The following is a 19,330-nucleotide window of genomic DNA, read 5'->3' as shown; positions in this document are numbered from 1 at the left end:
AAGTACGTTTACAATATCCGCTGTGTTCGATATGCAGGATCCAATATCCTAGGGGCATAAGGCAGGTTCTTAATACTCCTTATTCAGTTGGATGGGCCTATGGACCTATTCACAATCGAGCCCTGCCTGAGAGTCTCTTCTGTTAAAAGTTTCCCACGTTTGCTGTTCGCCTCAGCCTCTTTTCTAATTTCCAGTGTTATAAATCAATTTAGATTTATTAGCTTTCTGCACAGGACTCCAGTAGCCTCTTACTAATAATTATCGTTATTACTGATTAAAGTTGCATTATTCATGCCAGATGGAGTCCCCATCCTGTCAGCCAGAATGAGTTTGCATTAGGTAGTTATAATGTGTTTGTGATCTAAATAAACAGATGGCAGAAACTGACAGGAAATTATATGCTGCTGATGTCAGCAACAATGCTTTCCAGGCATAATTGCTTTAAATGAACTTCAGTCCAGCAAATAACTGTTACTTTCAACAAGGTAGTTGGCACACACAGTGTAATTACTGTACAATATAATCAATTGTGCCATCAAGACTGTATACATGTCAGAGTGGTGAAAGTGGGTTTCAAGAACATAATCCTTATGACCTTCTGACTTTATGTGAATAAAATACCATATCTTCACCCAAGCTCTGTTAGCCAAGTAAATAGCACTTTTTCTTTGGGGCTAGAACTTCAGGGTTCAGAGTGTTAGCACAGGGATGTGGTCATATTTGATCTGTCAACATTCCCAAAGTTTGTGTATAGAGAAGAGTATTACAAGTTAGTGCTATTAACACATTCATGGAAAGGCTCCCATTCACTTTAATGGGCTTCTGGATCAAGCACTAAATGGAAGCTTGCTTAATAGATTTTCTGAGCAATATTTTATGAAGAATGAAAGAGTCCTCAAAAATGAGGATAGGTTGCTTTTGGGGAGTAAAAAAGCCCAACCTATTTAGCTAATAAAACTGTCCATATCTTTTAACAATGATTTGGCCACATTTCTTTATTAGTCACTCGGTTGCTTTCCTTTTTCCCCAGAAGTTTGCTTGTTTGTTCATTTGTATTGACGTTTATTTTCTATTATGGGGTTCAGATGTTTTTGTGTACCATTTCTAGCAGTGGCATCCACCAGTAATGTGAGGTTGGGTGGATCCAGCATAGACCATTAAGTTCACTGCTTGGGATAGTTAACGGTGAAAATATACTTAGATGTTCCCAGTCTGGTTTTCTCCTCTGTACAGCAGCATCTGTTCTCAAGATCCACAAATTCAATTTATATATTTAAGAAGAGGTAGTAGAGTTAGGAAATTAAGCACCAGTGTCATGTGTCTCAGCCTCATCCATGTTTCACACATAGGGCTGGCTACTTAACTTGACTCTGTTTTGCCAACTCCAGTAAGGCATATAAATCCTCATATCACAACAGTAGTGCCTCCCTTGAAGAGGGAATCAATAGAGGCCCAAGATTGAAGCTGTTTCTAACTGATCTCTATTTGTTTTCACCCTGCAGGTGGACGATGCCACAAGTCCTGCACAGGCCGATGTTGGGGACCCACAGAAAACCACTGCCAGAGCTGTAAGTATGTGAGGACAGGGAAAGAAAGGCGTGGGAAGAACCGTAAAAGGGATTCTACGGTTTCCATTTTAAAGGGCTATTGTCATGGTCTTCTAAAAATAGTTTTAGCTTTTTCACTTGTATAAAAGCCTCTTTGTGCTTTCCCATCTAGCAATTTTTTTTTTCCCGTGCTTCTAATGAAGCTTAAGCCAACAGGCTGCTTCTCTTTTCCGTTTGTGTCCCAACGTAGGGCATTGCTCTGGGGAGTATTAACTGCTACTTCAGAATGCATTGGAGCAAACACAATAACAAGAATCCAAAACTATGGACTTGATCCTGAAATCCTTATTGAGGGCCCTGTCCTGCAAGAAGCTGAATTGGCTCTAAAATCCTATTAATTTCAATGGGAATTTGAGGATATTTGTCCGCTTGCAGGATTATGCTCTTGATAAGGATCTCAGGATGTGGTCCATTGTATGTAGGTCCTACTTAGATGGCCAATTATGGAGATTGTTTAAAAGAAGTTCTTTCCAATTAACTGCTAGATTGTTTAGAATGTCTATCTGTCATCGTGTTTCTGGAAAATGTGACAATGGCGATGAGTGAATTTGTTTATATAAAATAATAACCATCTGAACAGAGAGTCTTTTCTTACAGTATTTCCAAACTGACTAGACAGATATCATAGCCAAGAAGCCAGGCAGCCCCAACATCAGCAAAATGTAAAAGAAGAAACAACTAAGAGTGAACACAAGCCGTGGCCAGGGGCAACAGAGTCTTCCTAATAGTTGGGGATGCCACAAGGCCCTGCCCGCTCTGTGACCCCACCCCTGCCCCTAGGCTGGGGAGCCCGGGCCCCTCCACCTGCCTGCGGCGCGGGGCCGGAGAGCAACCCCCGGCCCATGTCCCTGGCCTCAGGGCTGGTGGAGGGTCCGCTACTACGCACAGATGCCTGCATGGCTCTTACCATGGCCCAGCTTCGGCTCTTTGGCCCCACAGGCACCTCCCTCATGCCAGGCCAGAAACCAGAGCCGGGACTGGGTAACAGCCACGTGGGCACTTGTGGGGAGCCACAGACCCTCCACCTGCCCTGGGTAGGCGGACATGGACACGGCCCGGGGATGCTTTCGGGGTCCCCCCCACCCCGAGCAGGTGCCGGGTCCGCAGCGCCCCACAGCTGCCTGGGCTCCTCGTAGGGTTTCCAACTATGACTGAAGCTATTCTGGGAGATATTTCCCCCACTCCCCATCATGACATACTGTAATTTTCTTTAAATAGCCTATTAAAATCTCCTGGATTGCTTTCAATGGTCACCGGGAGTTCGATGCCGATTCTGGGAGACTCCAAACCAATCCTGGAGGGTTGGCAACCGTAGCTCCTCGGGCCACTCTTACCTGGGCCAGGTTCCAGCTTCCAGCCTGGTTGGGAGAGAAGGGTGGGGAGGGGGCTTCAGGGGAAAAGGAAGGGCCGGAGGGCCGGGTCTGTGGCAAAAAGTGGGACTTTCAAAAATGGGAAGGTCATGGCCCTGTAGCCCCCCCTGGCAGTGGCTACTTAAGACCTAGCAAAAAATGATAACCTATTGTTTCTTTCTACACTCCCCACAAGGAATATCTTTGTTTGGATGTGTGGAGCAATCCTTAGATGTTTTATTTATATATTTATTTTTACTTTGCATTTAAAATTGTGTGTGCTCATTGGGTTCCCTCTTCCTAGGAAGTCAACTTTTTCCATACATTTCCACAAGTGAGCCTCTCTTCTATGGTTCCATTTGTTCTCTGGAGCCAAAGGCATTAGATATGAGCAAAGGACTTGCAAAAATAACCTACCAAAACACACATGCACATGATCCCTGATTCTATCATCAACAGTCCAATAGTATCCACCTCTGCTTAACTGGATTCATTAGAAATATCACTACTACTTGCACACATTTGGGACTACCTTCATGCAAGAGGTTATAAAAAATTGGAAAATGCAAATTGTTTTACAGGAGAATTTTACAAGAGAAACAAAACTAGTGTTCCAAGATTATTCTAACATTGTCTACAATGAAGAAAGAGCCCAAATGACTACTGTTGAATGCTGTCCCGTGTGCTGTGCACTCCACAATACTGCACCAAGATTTGATGTCACTCAGAAACATCTGGATCCAGATGTTTGTGGGTCTCAGATGACTTCTAACTCCACTGACTTCAGGTTCCTAGACTTTTCTGTCTGTCTGTGTCCACTGCATTGAGAAGAATCATATTGTCTACCATCAACCATAGGGATTCACCTCTCACATTGCCACATACACAAGGCATGCATGCAGTAGCTGGTATCTCCATACTGGTTACTTGCTTCTGGTTAAGAAATGCCGTTGTTGACCCCACTGTCATGGTTCATAATGGTGAAGGCTCTCTAATCACTCTGCCAACATTTACTTCTTTCCCACAAATGCACAAGCAAAGTCTTCAACTTCAGATGGAATTTGACCTATGTCAATAAATGTGTTTTTGGCCAGGCCAGTTTAGGGGAATCATTGAATAATGCACCAGGTACAATGGTATTAGAAAGAGCTTCATCTTTGCTCTGCCCCATGGATCATGCTGGAACTCCTCTTTCATTTTCTGACAGCCTTTATGATTGCAACTGAAGAAGTTAGTGCTGAAAAAAACTTAAATCAGTTTCCCACTCAACCACCTGGTGGAAAAGTGGACCTTAGCCAGTCAGGCACTGTTACGCATCCAAGCAAGTTTCTTTCTCTATCCTACATAGGACTATATGCATCCGAAGAAGTGGGCTGTAGCCCACGAAAGCTTATGCTCTAATAAATTAGTTAGTCTCTAAGGTGCCACAAGTACTCCTGTTCTTTTTGCGGATACAGACGAACACGGCTGCTACTCTGAAACCTACATAGGACTGTTTGTCTATCAAATGTATTAGTACCCTAATAGCCTGGATAAAAATCCAGTTTGGGGGGGACTTATTCTTTGAATGTTTGGTTGTTCACCCATCACTAACCTCAAAACAGATTACTATAATTCCATTGTAGCTCCAACCTTAGGTCCTGATCCCTGCAAGCAAATGCGCTAACTCTGCATAGTGTGGGGTCCTATTAATTTCAATAGGATTTGATGTGGCTGCAGAAGTTCGTGTTGCAGGATGACGGCCGTAGAACTCAACTACTAGGCAGAACTGCTTTGAGATAAGTAAATTGATTTGGTGGATTAATGTAGTAATGCCAGGGAGGGAGAAATGTATCTGCAATGTTGCTCTGAAGTTGGAAGCTTAGCAGAGCTATACAGTAGGTTTACTATTTGGAGAGACAACCATCTCTCTCTTTACAAGGACTAAGCAAACATATCTGAACACTAGGGACAGGCCAAGGGATAAAAGTGGCTACCAAAATAATACACGATGAAAAAGGGAAAGTTATCTAGGCTCCAGAAAGATCTAATTTGAAATAGCAAGTGTAGGGACTTTTATCATTAAGCACGTACCAGGATAGCTTCCTGCAGTGTCTGATTATCGGGGACTGCAGTTGTTTTATCTTTCACACTTCTCTATCCCCTATGACCTAATGTGATCATTGGTAAGCACTTGTTTTCAAAGGGAAATATTGTTGCATATTAAACTGGCAATGGGGACTTTTCAAAAACCTTTTATGCATTTTACACTAATATGGGCATTTATTGCTTGGCTTTTGCTTAGTCATAGAAATACCCAAGTAGGGACCCAAATTAAACACCAGAATACAACCAACACCACACTGTTATTACTTTGATCTCTGCTTTAAAAAAGCACTTGAATTTTCAGTCTGATAGACGTTATTTTTGGAGGCCACTCATCCCATTCCAGTTTGTCTCACACATATTTTATGTACCCTAAGTTAGTATATTTGAGAATAGCCATCTTTCAGATATATGCAGGAAGATGCTTCAAAAAGCATAACAGCTCCAAATTAAATATTTTGTTCCTGGAAACAGAACTCAAGGAGCGCATATCTGCATTTTAATAATTTCATTTTTTTATTGAGTCGCTAAAGCAAAAACTCTAATGAGCCCTCCTCCCAAGTTAAGATTTAGATTATTTTCCCAAAAAAGGGATAAAACAAAAAGATCTTAATCCTTGTCTTTCATTTCAAATTACACCAGGGGAAAAAGCAACAGGATAGTTTTGTTCTTGCATGAATATCATCCACCTAGTCTATTTCTTGTCTTGCCTTCCAGCTGTTTATATCTCTATCTTTAAGTCTCTGGTACACCACCTGTATCTATATAAATGTAACATGTCCATTTACCTGTTTAAGAGGACAATTAATAGGCAATTATAGATAAACTGTTTTCATTAATAGGTAAAGAAGGGATAATTTCCAAATGCTGTATTGTGCAATTAATTCATTTTCTTAACACTGAAAATATTAGTGGATATTAGCAACAAACATTTTCAAAGTAGCTATGGATTCTGGGTGCCTCAGTTTCAGGGGAGCCAATGTAGCATAGCAAGTCTGATTTTCAATAAGCACTGAGCCCCCGTCAAACTAAAAAAACCCAAAACCCTTTATAGTGAGACACCCCAAAATCTGTGCATTCAAAAATCACTACTCACTTTTGAAAGCCTTTCCTTATTTTTAATGTCCTATCTATTCTTGACGTCTGTGTTGTATTGTTCCCACATGAAAGGAAATTGAAACTCCTGTAGACTAAATACATTTTTTATGAGCTATGTGGGTCAGGATGACACTGTCCCTTTAAGAAGGAGTAGAGCCAGGTCAGCTGATCCCACCTGAGCTTAAAAGAGGGCACCTGCAGTTAATAGGGAGAGACCCATTGAGGTGAGCCTGAGAGACCATCCAGAAAGGAGAAAGAGCGTGGACATGGGGCTATGATTGCCTGCTCCCTGGAAATAGGGAGCCCTGGAGAAACTAGGACTGCCAGAGTTCCCTGGGAGGGAAGACAAAAGGAACCTGAGGACTCTAGGGGGAAAAGCCCGTGGAAGCTGTAGCCCAGGATGAGTTGAGGAACTGTGTTTTTGTTGATTTGACTCAAGTTTGGACAATAAAACTGTATAAAAGCGTTTGTGGGAGTGGCAGAGAGTCCTTAGCATGTTGAGGAGAAGCCCTGCCTTGTCCCAGAGAGAGGAACAACCTTAAACTAAATACAGTTTAAAGAAGAACAACCTTAAACTAAATACAGTTTGAACCTACAGAACACAAAGGAGGCAAATAGGATTTAAATCAACCCCCAATATAAACATGCCTGTAAAGGGGTGTGTGTGGATGTGTGTGAATAGGTGTTTGTCCCAGGCGTAATTGTATTTACTGTCTTTGTGCAACAAATATGGTTTGGAAAAAGAAGGTGCCTGATGCAGTAAATAGCCACATAGTGCAGCGAAAATCAAGCAGGAGCTGGTGGGGAGAGAGGGAAAGAGCTGAAGCAGCAGTCTAGATCAATCAGAGTAACATAGCGCTTTTGCTAGGAGCCAGCATCTTTAATTAAAATCCTTGTATTTCACTAATAACTTTGCATGTTCATGAGGCTTTCTTATTGATTTTGGTTACTTCCCATTTTCTCTCCTTCACAGGTTTACAGTTCCCTGACATAATGTAAAATTAAGGGAAACATTAAGATAGACTGATTAATTACACATATTTGTGAAACAAAGCAACATCCTGCCTTCCCCCTTAATATGAGTCTCAACCAATTTTATTGTCATTTATTTATCATTTGTGTTACAATAATGCCTACAAGTGTCAGTCATGGACCAGGACCCCATTGTGCTAGGTGCTGTACAAACAGAGAACAAAGAGACAGTCCCTGCCCCAAAGAGCTTACAGTCCAAGTATAAGGCAAGAGACAACACGTGAATATGCACAGAGGCGATGTAGTATAAGACAACAATGAGACACTATTGGTCAGAATGCTAGGCTGTGGTCTAAAAGCAACTGACAAGTAGCCCCCCTGCTCAAATCTTAATCCATTTGCATGTGTTGGGCACACATTTGGTGTTATCCCTATTACTTTGCAAACTGGGTCTCGATCTTGCAGTTAGTTCTATACGGGTGGATCCTTTGCTCAGCATAGACAAGTCTGCCTTAGAGGATCTGACTACAGGATTGGGGCCTGGATCATTATTAGCAAGACTCTCCTTTCAGTTTCACTGGTGCAGCTTGGAGGCGTATTTGGGCCTATTCTCAGCAGAGTGGCCGAGCGTCTGGCAGCTCATGTGATGCTTCTGCAATTGAGAGCCTGGTTGTGCCTGCCGGCAGTTCATCCTCAGTCTCAGCTATGTGGCTGAACTGCTGGTGGGAGCCGTAGTTGCAGCCTTTGGGTTGCACCTGTGACATCAGGCACCTCCTGTCCCACTGCTGCCCAGCAGCAAGGAGCAGCCTGAGGTGGCAGCATCTTGGGGAATGAGAGTCAGCAGCAGGACAAGGAGAGTGGTCTAATGTTGGTGCCAGGCTCTGTGATGCTTCCGGGACGTACCTTGGGTTGTGAGCAGGGCTGGCTTTAGGCCGATTCCCCCGAATCGGGCCCCGCGCCTAAGAGGGCCCCGCGCCCTAAAGAAGAGCGCCTAACTTAGGCACGTTTTTAATTTTTTTACTCACCTGGCGGCGGTCTGGGTCTTCGGCAACACAGTGGCGGTGGGTCCTTCAGGTCTTTGGCGGCATTTTGGCAGCGGGTCCTTCAGTGCCACGGAAGATGGAGCGAGTGAAGGACCTGCCACCGAAGACCCGGACCGCCGCCGGGTATTCAAGTCAGACCCCACACTTCCTAAAGCCAGCCCTGTCTCCTGCATTAAAGAAACCTGTGTCTGGCCTTTTCTGGTTACCAGCCCCATGTCACAAACCTAGAGGACACACACACACAAGACTCCTTACATATTTTCTGTATGTATATGATTATATGGACCAGTAGGACACAGGCTTTCATTAGAGATCTTACATGATGCTCTTTGGTGAACTAGTATGTAGATATCAGACCCATGGGATCCCTGTAGCCCTGATGTACCTCTGTGCCCTCAGCCAGCTGACACCAAGAGGTCCCTGGGTCACAGGCACATGCCCTGTCTCTCTCGCACACTCTCTCACTCACTCACTCCACACAGCTGCAGCAGGTTCCCCCAAGGAAAAATTGCACGCAGCCACCCATATGCCCTTAGCAGCAGCATCCTTCACCCCTTGACCCCTTCCAAAATTGATGCCATTAAAATTATCTGGAAATTCCTCTTTAGAGCTGGACATTCTAACAGTTCTCATGCACATGTAATGTGCATACCACAGGATTAAAAAGTATAGATCATGACCTTTGTGTAGCATGAAATGTAGGCATGTTGACTTTCTTGGTAAAAGTAACAGAGCTGCTCAGAAAAACTTTGCTAGAACCATACTCAGTAGTCAGTCAGAACTTTTCGGTTAATCCAAAACAGTTTTGGAGGGAAATGTAAATCTCTGAGAATTTCATAATCTGTATTCCTATTTGGAACAAAGCCAAATGTTGAAATCTCAAAATCCTGCATGAAACAGAATTTCCATCTTCTGCACAGGTCTAGTAACAATTTAAAAAGTCAAACCAAACAAGGTTAGTGCAGGTTTTGCAAACAGTGTATAAATTGTCAGTTATCAGGAACTGAGAATGTTTTCCAACATGAAGAGCATGACAGAGGACAGATTCAACACATGCCTCGCCTTAAACACCTGGGTTATCCTTCTGAGGTCAGTGTGCTTATGTACTTTGCTGAACTGGGGCCAGAATCCTCTAGATCGGTGTGTGTGGTCACTGTATGTTTGATGAGTTAACATGCTGAGGAACTACAGTCTCTTAAGAAGCTGTGGGATTTATACAAAAGCAATATCTGTATCTTCCTAAATAGCACACGCCTTAGAAGGCTGGGGTCATGTTCCGTTGCCCTGATCTGGAGAAGTTTTTGCTTGCTATATAGCACTCCAAAAATTACTTATCCTGTAGCATTGGGAAGTGCTGAACAGGTGTTAGTGCTCTTCTCACCTCTCATGCTGCTGGTCTCTTTTTGTTGGGCCTGCCTTTCCCCAGCACTATTCAAATGATGCTCCCCGTGGGACCCCTGACAGCCATAGGCTGGAGGGTATGTCTGCACTTGGAGTAGCGATGTAATTCTCAGCTCGACGAGACATACTCGCGCTAGCTTGCATTGAGTATCATGCTAAAAATAGAGTATAGCTGGGGCCGGGCCAATGGTGGGAGGGTCTCGCCACCCCGGGTGTGGGCCTAGGGTCTCTGATGGGAATCACACTCCAGCTCCAAATGTAGACATACCCGTAGAGGGACAGAGTATAGGTCTTGGCCAGCTAAAATTAGCTGCTCGTGGGTTGGGAAAAGGGGAAGTGTCCTTTCCTTCACCTCCCCTCAGTCCCAAAGAGAGTGGTGTGTGTGTGTGGGGGGGGGGGGGATGGACATCTGTACTTTCAGAGAGGGCTCTCCTAGCCTTCTGCTCCTGTCAGGATCCTCCCCCACAAAGTGGCGCACTCTCTCCATTCTTTGATCACTGTTTTGGGAGAAGAGGAATTCTTGGCCCCTCTCTTTCTGGTAAGCTGTGCAGTTGAGCTGCCAGAAATACGTCTTTATCTTTAGGCCACTTGACCCTTTTAAATTCCTCCTTGGCTGAGTGTCAGGAAGGCCCCCCTAGGTAGGAGGCAGTACCCACAGCAGCCTCTCTAGCTGCGTAGCCATAATGGAGAAGGTTTATGTGGCCCATTTCCAAATAAGGAAGCTCTGCGTTTCCATTCATATAATTTCCTGCCCATAGTTTAGTTGGGGAGCACCAGGGTTTGCAACTGTCCGATGAAAGACCAGGGTAAAAGTAAAATAAAAGCCCATCAACATTTGCCCTCTACTGAGGAGATGGGGTTCATAGTGTGGAGAGGAAACCAGAGTTAGTGCTGATTGGCTCGCCGTTAACTCAGGAATTGTACTTACTGTTGAGCGGTGGTGTAGAGCTTTTTCACTGACCCTTCCCAAACTGCAGAGTCCACATGGCAGTAAGCAAAGGGTGGGGGACAATAGAGCAGAGGCAGCGCATCTCCTGCTGAACCTTCCATCACACCTAGACCAGCCAATTGATCAAAATGGGTCAGTACTTCCGTGAGAGCGTCTCAGAGAAAGTCAACTTTCGTAGTGTTAACAAATACAGCCAGTCATTTGTAATGTGATTTTTGATATAATTCCCACGTCAATTGATTTTACGATGCCGTGATTATTAGCCTAGCTTCCTGAGGCCACGGTAAATAGATTGCTTCACCGTATAATTCAGTTGATTATGTCAATCATGTTAATTTTCTACCTGCAGTTCGTTTCAGCCAAATCTTTGAGTTTTATAAAAAAAGGTTAAATTGTTATGGAGAGAGCACAAGGAACTTTTTTAAACAGCATTTCTATAGTTAAAGGTTATAATGTGTTATCATATGCTCCTCTTTTTCCCAGTTTTAATATTTTAAATTGCATCAGCCTGAAATTTGGCTCCCAAACTCTCAGCTGTAATGCAATTTGCTTTTTTTTTGTTTTGTTTAATACAAAATAGCAGTAAATCCTTAGAGCTTCAAAAAAAATATTTCTGAGAACTACTTAGATCTGCTTTCCAAGGCTTTTCAATCCAGTCTCAACAACAACAAAACTGGGCTATTTTTTTTTTAAAGTATAATTTTACATAATGCAGATCCAATTAAAAATGGGCCCTAAATTGCAGAGCCATCCCATGGTCCAACAGTAATAGATTGATTTCCATTACTTTCTAAGGCACCATTTCCTAATGCTGGCTTCCTGCTGCTCTCTCTGTCTCTCACTCTCTTTCTCTTGAGTTAGTTCATTGGCGCCACTAATAATTCCTTGTGTTCTATAGCTTGTGACTTTTAAAAATAACAGCTTGGGATTTTCAGAGCATGTAGACAGAATCACTTTATGTAGCATTATTGCTAACCCCGCGTGTTAAAAATCACAAGTCAATCTACAAAAAATTATGAGACAGATTTTTTTGTTAAATAATAAATTTTAGGTTCTTTTTATTTTCCTTCTGGTTTGAGGACCTTCTAGGGGTCAACGTTTTCAAGCTTTTTTTCTGCAACCCTGAGGGCTAGAATTGAACTTAATAGCAGAATGTCAGGGTGTTTTTTTTTTTAATCGCCTTGCTTTAAAAAAGAATAATCACCAAATCTTGCAAAACTGATGGTAACATCATGAGAGTTAGCAATGCTGATATGGGTAGAGTTTACCATGATGGATTGACAAGAACAAGCACATGTGAATAAGTGGATATGAACAGTGTTAAGACGGCTAACATTTTTAAAAATGCAAAGTGACTTAGGACCCTACATCTCATTTTCAAAAGTGATTTAGGCACTTAGGGCCAGATTTTCCAAAGTATTTAGGTACCTTATGGTATTGTCAAAGAGCCTAAGCAGTTCAGGCACCTTTCCTGCTTAGGTGCTTTTGAAAATTCCACTAGGTGCCTAACTATCTTGGAAAATCTAGTCCTTATAGGCTAAATCTTGATCACTTTCAATGAGACTTAAGATCCTAAATGTCTAAGGGCCAGATTTTTAAAGATAGTTAGGTGTCTAAAGATGCAGATAGGCACCGAGTGGGATTTTGAAAAGGGGCTTAACTCATATTGAAATCAATAGACTGTAGGTGCCTAGGCACTTTTGAAATACCCACTAGGTGCCTATTTGCATTTTAGATGCCCTCATAGTTTTAAAAATCTGGCCCTAATTCACTTTTGAAAACAGGATTTTAGGCTCCTAAGTTATTAGGTGCTTTTGAAAATTTTACCCACAGGGCTTTGTTAAAAACATTTAGAGAAGAACAAGTTGACCCAAATGAAATGGGGAAAAAAGATTTAAACTTTTTCTGGGATAAACTAGGGTACAATTATGATTATTTTTAAAAATAATGAAAAATAAAATTTAGATGCATAATTGTTATGTACTTACAGTTTTACAAAAAAGCCAGTGGTTTGGTGGTAGCTGGACGCTCGCACAATAATGGGGTTAAGAGAAGTATTGAGAAGCAGCTAAAACCAATTATTCTCTATAGCCCCTTATAGTGCTTTTTAAACTTTAAATCCCCCTCAGTAATTTGTAAACACACTCTCCCTGTGCCCAGACAATCTCACTTCCTGGGGGTGGGGAAAGGGGTTCTCTAGGGAACTCCTTAGGAGCCAAGCAGCAGCTGGCTCCTATAAGTAGAAACACCTACCTCTTTCTGAAGCAAGATTTCCCACCTGGGAGGCAATGAGGCAGCAGGAGCAGCAGTACAGTCACATTGCTGTAAGCCTCACTTCCTGGCTTAGCCTCCAGTGCTGTGCAGGCTTGTTTTAAAGTTCTATTTCTTTAGTTTTCTTTTTTCTTTTGCTTTGGTTTTGAATGTAGATATCACAGAATACACGATTCTCCTTGCTGGTCTGGCTGATTTGTTCCTCATTCACTTTAATTTTTCTACATGTTTCGGGGATGAAAACTGACAACACAAACCCCACGAGATATTGATCACTCATAATTATGGATGGCTACAAGATTTGGATCAGGATTTTGAACTTTGTCATCCAGTGACTGCCACTGGTCACATTTCAGGTTCTGTTCAGCGCATTCTGATGGAGAACTTCCATAGCTTTAAATTCAAACCTAGATCTAGATACAGATCCCATTGCTCCCTTAAATTCTTGCAATTCTCTGAGTGGCTCTCCATATTGCCATTTATGGGTACTGCGCCTCCTTGTGGTGTCTCACAGGAAAAACATCTTCCGGCAGGGTCAGTTAGCGCACTCCCGCACCCCTCGCGCCCCTCCCCTCAGCATCACAGCACACTCAGAGCAAGACTATACAGTGGGTGGTGCTCCTTCCCACCAACTTCCCCTGCCAGCCTGGATGGATGTGAACTCTCCTCAGAGTCGCAGTGTCTTACTGCTAGAAATAGTCTGTGTTAGCTCCTTTTGTTTGGTTAGTGAATTAGGGTTTCTATGGAGTCCAGGTGATTGAGGAACTGAAGAAACAGAAACAGCCAGGATTCAAGAAGCGGGCTTCCTGCCCAGCTGTCTGCCCAGCATCCGATGAACATGCAGTGCCTCAAGTGCCTGGGAGAAGGAGACTCGCCTTCTGGGTGTTGGATTTTCTGAATCTTTAATCCCAGAGCACGCCAGGATAGGAAGACTCACTTGCAACTCCTTTTCCTAAAGGAAGCCCTTGAGGCTCGATCTTTTGGACCTGATCAAGACACAGATCCTAGGTCAAACAGAGCAGTCTCTGTTCCTGTGGCTACCAGCAGCTCCAAGCAACTGGAGGTCTTCAAGTCCTGGTGGGGTCCGACTCGGTGCCTGCGGCTCCCTCAGTCAAGCCTCTAAGGTTACAGATGCCCGAACCGAGGGCCATGTGGTCGGCTCCATCGGCCCCTGTTCTGTAAGAGAGGTTGAGAGAGTTCGGTCACCCTCACCATTGCCATACCTTGTGCTTCCCAACTAAGCGACCCCAATGGAAACCTTGCATCTGCGGGACCAGGGCTAGTTCTGACTTCCGCTTTCGCATCCAAGAAGATGCAATTGTTCAGTGTGTCAGAAACTGGGTCATCGGTGCCTCTGGTTCTGTCTGTTGTGGAAAAAGAGGCTGGGAGACCAAAAAACATCCGTGCTGGGCTGTGTTAGCAGTGCCAATTCCCATGCATTAGAACCGTTGGATCCATCAGATGCTGACAAGACTGCTATGGTTACCTGGCGGAGAGCCGTTCCATCTTTCATAGCCAGGGATAATGGAGTGGTATGGAATGTTGGATCTGATGTCGTTTTCGGATCCGCTGTCAGTTCTTTGGTTGGTTCCGATTATGTCCTCAGTTCCAGAAAACTCTGTCACCATGATATCCCAGGTTCACCTGCCGGCTCTGTTTGCTTCATCGGTTCTGAGTGGGAAATCACGGGGGTTCCAAAAGGAGAAGTATTTCCCCAATTCTGAAGCCATCTTCCCCATCCGCTGTTAAATGGAAGAGGCCAGAAGACACTGGCCTTCCCTAGAATTACCCTTTGCTTCCTTTACCTTGGACCTCTGCAGGGTCTCCCCAAAGAGCCAGATCTCCATTTTTCCCTTTGGATCCACTATTATCACCATTACATTCCATATTGGATCCAGACTCGAATCCTTACCAGGAGGAAGATAGAGGATGAATACAGAGACCAGTGGGTCACTTTATACCACTCTGTGGTCCTCTTCCTCCTTCTCAAATCCTAATTGTTTGGGAGACTGGCAATCCAGGACCCATAGCCTTACTGGAAGCCACCTCATGAGTTTAATTACTGTCCGAGTGGATGGAGAGGTAATGTTTCATCTGTTAAGGATTTAGCAGTCCAGAAATCTTGAATTCCACTCCTCTGAATCTGTTGACCTTACAGACAGTGATGCCTTAAACACTGTTTGAGGAAGAATACAAGGAGGTACCTTCTGTCTTCAGTCAGGAGCATTTGGAAATGGACTATAAGCAGGCGGTTGGACTAGATGACCTCCTGAGATGCCTTCCAGCCCTGATATTCTATGATTCTATGATAAGCCTGATTTATCACTGGATGAACACGTGGGGGTGGCTTCGTCCTCCTCTCCTTCCGAGGATACTATGGAATTCCATAACTTTGTGGATATTATAGTGTCCACTTCAAATCTTCCTGCAGTGCCTGCAGAAGAGACTTGTCACCTGGTGTGTGATAGTCTCGTGGCTACTTCAACTAGTACAATATCTGTACCCATTATGGATGGATTGCTACAGCCGGCTAAATCCATGTGAACTACGCCTGCGTCTTGCCAACGTGTTTCTAAGAAAGTTAACAAGCTGTCTCGGGTGCCCTCTGAGAGGCTTTCCTATTTTCACAGCCACCCTGTTTCCACGGTAGCTGCTTCCAGTAACACAGCGAGATCTGGTCTATCATGTCCCACCCCAGCTGATAAAGAGGGGGAACGGATTGATTTGTTGGAGAGAAAGATATTCTCTTCATCATCCCTCACTATGGGTGGCTAATTATCAGGCGGTCATTGCCTGTTACCAATTACATCTCTGGGAAAGTATGACATTGTTTTACTGGACTTGCCTGATAACAGAAGAAGGGTGGTGAGAACCATTTTAATGGAGGGCCAGGATGTAGCCAATCATACACCCAGCACCTCGTTTCATGCTTCAGACTCTGCTGCCAGAGCACTTGAGTCTGCTTTGACTATCAGGTGGCACGTGTGGCTTCATTTCTCCTTCCTAGCTATGGGCTCTAGAATTAAGCTGGAGGATCTTCCTTTTGAAGGCAGGGGTTTTTTTAATTGAGAAGAGGGGTGAATTGCTGGGAAAATTGAAGGACCTAAGATTGACAGCTCGCTCTCTGGGTTTGATTCCTTCTGCTAAAGGAATCTTATCCTTTGGTGACCCAGCAATGCCAGCATCCTCCCAGGGACACTATAGGAAAAGACTTTTGAAGCCAAGATCCGAATCTAAACAAACGGCTTCCTCATCAGCGTCATTGTCACAGCATAACAAGCATCAGTTTTGAAGGGACAATCAGGAGTTGAGAACCAGTCAGATGAGATCAATGTACCCTTTTCTTTAGAGACAGGCTAGTCCACTTCATCAACAAATGGAGGCAAATTACAGTGATGCAATAGGTTCTAGGGATTGTAGAAAGAGGCTATGCTGTACAACTAAGAATTTTGCCTCCTCCCAACTCCCCTACCTTCCTCCTTCAGTGACTCTTCTCCTGAGATGATGCTTGTCACAGAAGTGAAAAAAATACTTCTGATAGTAGCAGTTGAAAAGGTTCCTGAACCTGAGGGGTCAGGGATTTTATTCCCTGGTACAGAAGAAGGATTGTTTTTTTGTTTTTTGTTTTTTTGTTTTGTTTTTTGGCTGATACTGGATTTAAGGGATTTAAATAAATACATTTGGAAGTTTTGATTCCACATGTTGGATTCTGGCCACCATAATCCCTTTGCTGTTGGTCCTGGATTGGTTCACAACTCTCAATGCAAAGGATATATTTCTATTCTGAAAAATCATTGCAAGTACCTTCGATTTGTGGTGGGCAATCACCACTTCCTGTTCAGGGTCTTCCATTTGGCCTTTCAGTGGCACCCAGAGTTTTTACAAAATGTCTCTTTGCGGTAGCAGCTTATCTGAGGAATGAGTGTATTTTTGTTTACCCCTATTTAGATGACTGGCTACCAAAGTTGTCCTTACGTGAGGATCCATTAAACCATATGGTCTTCACCACCAATCTCTTTTCAGACCTCAAGCTCTTTCTCAGCCGCCCAAAGTCAATCCTCTGCCCTTCACAAAAGATCCCTTTTCTAGGTGCCATACTGGAGTCCATAGAAGGCAGAGCTTTTCTGCCAGAGGGTGCTAGTTTCAGCCAGGCGGTGCTTCAGTCTCTAGTCAACGAGGACTCTGTTTCCACCTCCAGGTTAGTTGCAGCACTGCTTATCAGACTATCCCATCAGTGGGAATATGCAGAGCAGAAATGAAGGTCCCTTACCTGAAACCGGAGTTCTTCAAGATGGCTCTGCATAGTCACCCTTCCCACCCACCTTCTTTTCTCTGTCAGAGTCCTTGTTGTTCTGTGCCTCTGGCTTTGTGGTGGAAGGAAATGAGGTGGTGAGAGCACTCAGCTCCCTTTTTGGCCTCACCCTCAGTAGATCTAGATGCTGAGGGGAGGGGTTGGAGTGGGGGGCGTAGGAGCACTATAGTTTACAGTGCTAGAAGAGGCTTTTATTGTAAGGCCATCTCATAGGACTCCAATTATAGATAAGTAACTTTCATGTATTTAAAACTGGGCATTGATTTGAACCAAACCTAATCATATAGCAAAATTTGTGCCTGTACTAACTCTCTCACTTAAAAAAATGGGTTGATAGTATAGTGGTAACACTTTTTATGACCAATGATGGATAAACCTACAAAAGATTCAGCTTAATTTAGATAAGTATCTACAAATTTCGGAGACTTTTCTGAAGCTATAATCTGAAATTAATCAAATGTCTTTAATCCAGAAATTAGGTTGTAAATTTCCTAAAATTGTGGTTTCTCTCTAGTTTTTGGATACTGCTTTATATAAGCCAGCTCAAATATCTAGTGAGAATAGCTTTTCATTGAAAAATTCTGGCATTTCTGCTTCTAGCCCTAGCTTAAAACTAGAAACTGGAGAGCCATGAAGAAATGAAGAGGGGGGAAACATTAATCATTCATTATAGAACTTACAAAATGATTTAGTGAGATCTGAAAGGGTTAAGCACACAGCGTTTCTTATTTTATCCCGATGCTTCCTCCCATTCCTACCTATAACACCTTGGATTGTTTATTACAGTCATTCCTTGTTATTTTACATCAACCACATGTGTGCTATGTGCTTTAAACAGAGCACTAAGAGTCACATTTGTAGTGAAATGTTTGTTAAAATGAGTTAGAAGGTACCAATATTCACATGGGAGTTAACACTGTACCAAACTTTCAGACTATAGTAAAATAGATAGGCTTTCATTAGAAACTTCCTTGCACTAATGAGCTTTATTTATCTGTATATACCAATTAATAAATATATTGAATAATGAATTGATATTGAAAGACAGACACAGTCCAATATGAGGAAATTCTCAGCTGTTATAAATCAGCATACTTCCATTGACTTAAATACACCTGCTGAGGATCAGACCCTATCAGTTAATGTTGCTATGGTGGTTATGTACTGCAGATCACCAGTTGTGCTTAGATATATTTATTGATTTGCATATCTGTTTTGGGGTTGCATTGATATATGTTTATTTAAAGTAATTTAAATAAGCTCTGTCTGTTCTTCCTACTAGTAAGTTGGCAGTAAGTGGGTTTGCTTTACAGAAATCTTCCATTTGTGCTGCAATTCAGTTTGCATAAGTCACAAAGAAAATATTTTCTATCCATGAGCTTGTTTTAGTTATCAAGATGGATAAAATTATTCTGAGTGCATCACTTTTCTCCTTTAGATCTTAAATGATGATTGCTTCTTACCTTCTCTTTGCTTATTTACATCTTTATTCCATACATAAATGTTATGTTTTTAAATAGTTTTTTGCATTATCTAAAGTTCTAATAGAGAGCGAGGGGACTTCACCTTGAAAAATAGGTTCATTTACACTATAAAAATCCTGTATTTTCTTAAATATAGTTTTTACGTATGAGAAATCATCAATTTATTAAAATACGTGTAGAGGAGAAAGTTGGTAGGGGGTTTTGGGTTGTTGTTTGTTTTTTTGTTTTTTTTGAACACTTGAAAAATAATTTCCATACACAAGCACTGATCTGCTTTTGAACAAAGTGGTCAATTAAGGTTAATTATAGTATTGTAGCATCATTACTCCTCTGCCAAAGACAGCTTGAAGCATAACTTGCTGAAGTTCCACATCCAATGGTCTGTAGGGTTCCCTGTAAACTGTTGACTTCTCCCATTTTTTCCCATTAAACAAAGTCCCCTTGCACTATGGCCTACAGCCAGACTGTGGTGTGCTGTGATCCTGTCATAGTTCACAAGCCAATGAGATTTAATTGGCTTCATATGTGAATGTGGTATGATTAGCATTTATTTGTACCACATTAGCACTTAGAAGCCTCAACCAATTTAGAAGGTAACAGTGGGGTAGCCGTGTTAGTCTGGATCTGTAAAAAGCAACACAGAGTCCTATGGCACCTTATAGACTAACAGATGTATTGGAGCATAAGCTTTCGGGGGTGAATACCCACTTCATCAGACGCATCAGGTGCCTCAGTATTTTTTGTTGCTTTTAACCAATT

General features: G+C 42.7%; 1 protein-coding gene across 1 annotated transcript in view; it reads left to right on the top strand.

Annotated features, from left to right (window-relative positions):
- ERBB4 (erb-b2 receptor tyrosine kinase 4) overlaps nucleotides 1–19,330 on the top strand; it is a 971,560-nt gene that overhangs the window by 693,984 nt on the left and 258,246 nt on the right. Inside the window, exon 5 of the mRNA XM_034786069.1 lies at nucleotides 1,503–1,568. Within this exon, the coding sequence (XP_034641960.1) occupies nucleotides 1,503–1,568 (66 nt within the window). The remainder of the gene's footprint in view (nucleotides 1–1,502; nucleotides 1,569–19,330) is intronic.

This window comes from Trachemys scripta, chromosome 11 (assembly GCF_013100865.1).
Source record: "Trachemys scripta elegans isolate TJP31775 chromosome 11, CAS_Tse_1.0, whole genome shotgun sequence".
Taxonomy (NCBI): Eukaryota; Metazoa; Chordata; order Testudines; family Emydidae; genus Trachemys; species Trachemys scripta.
This window is presented reverse-complemented; position numbering and strand designations above follow the sequence as displayed.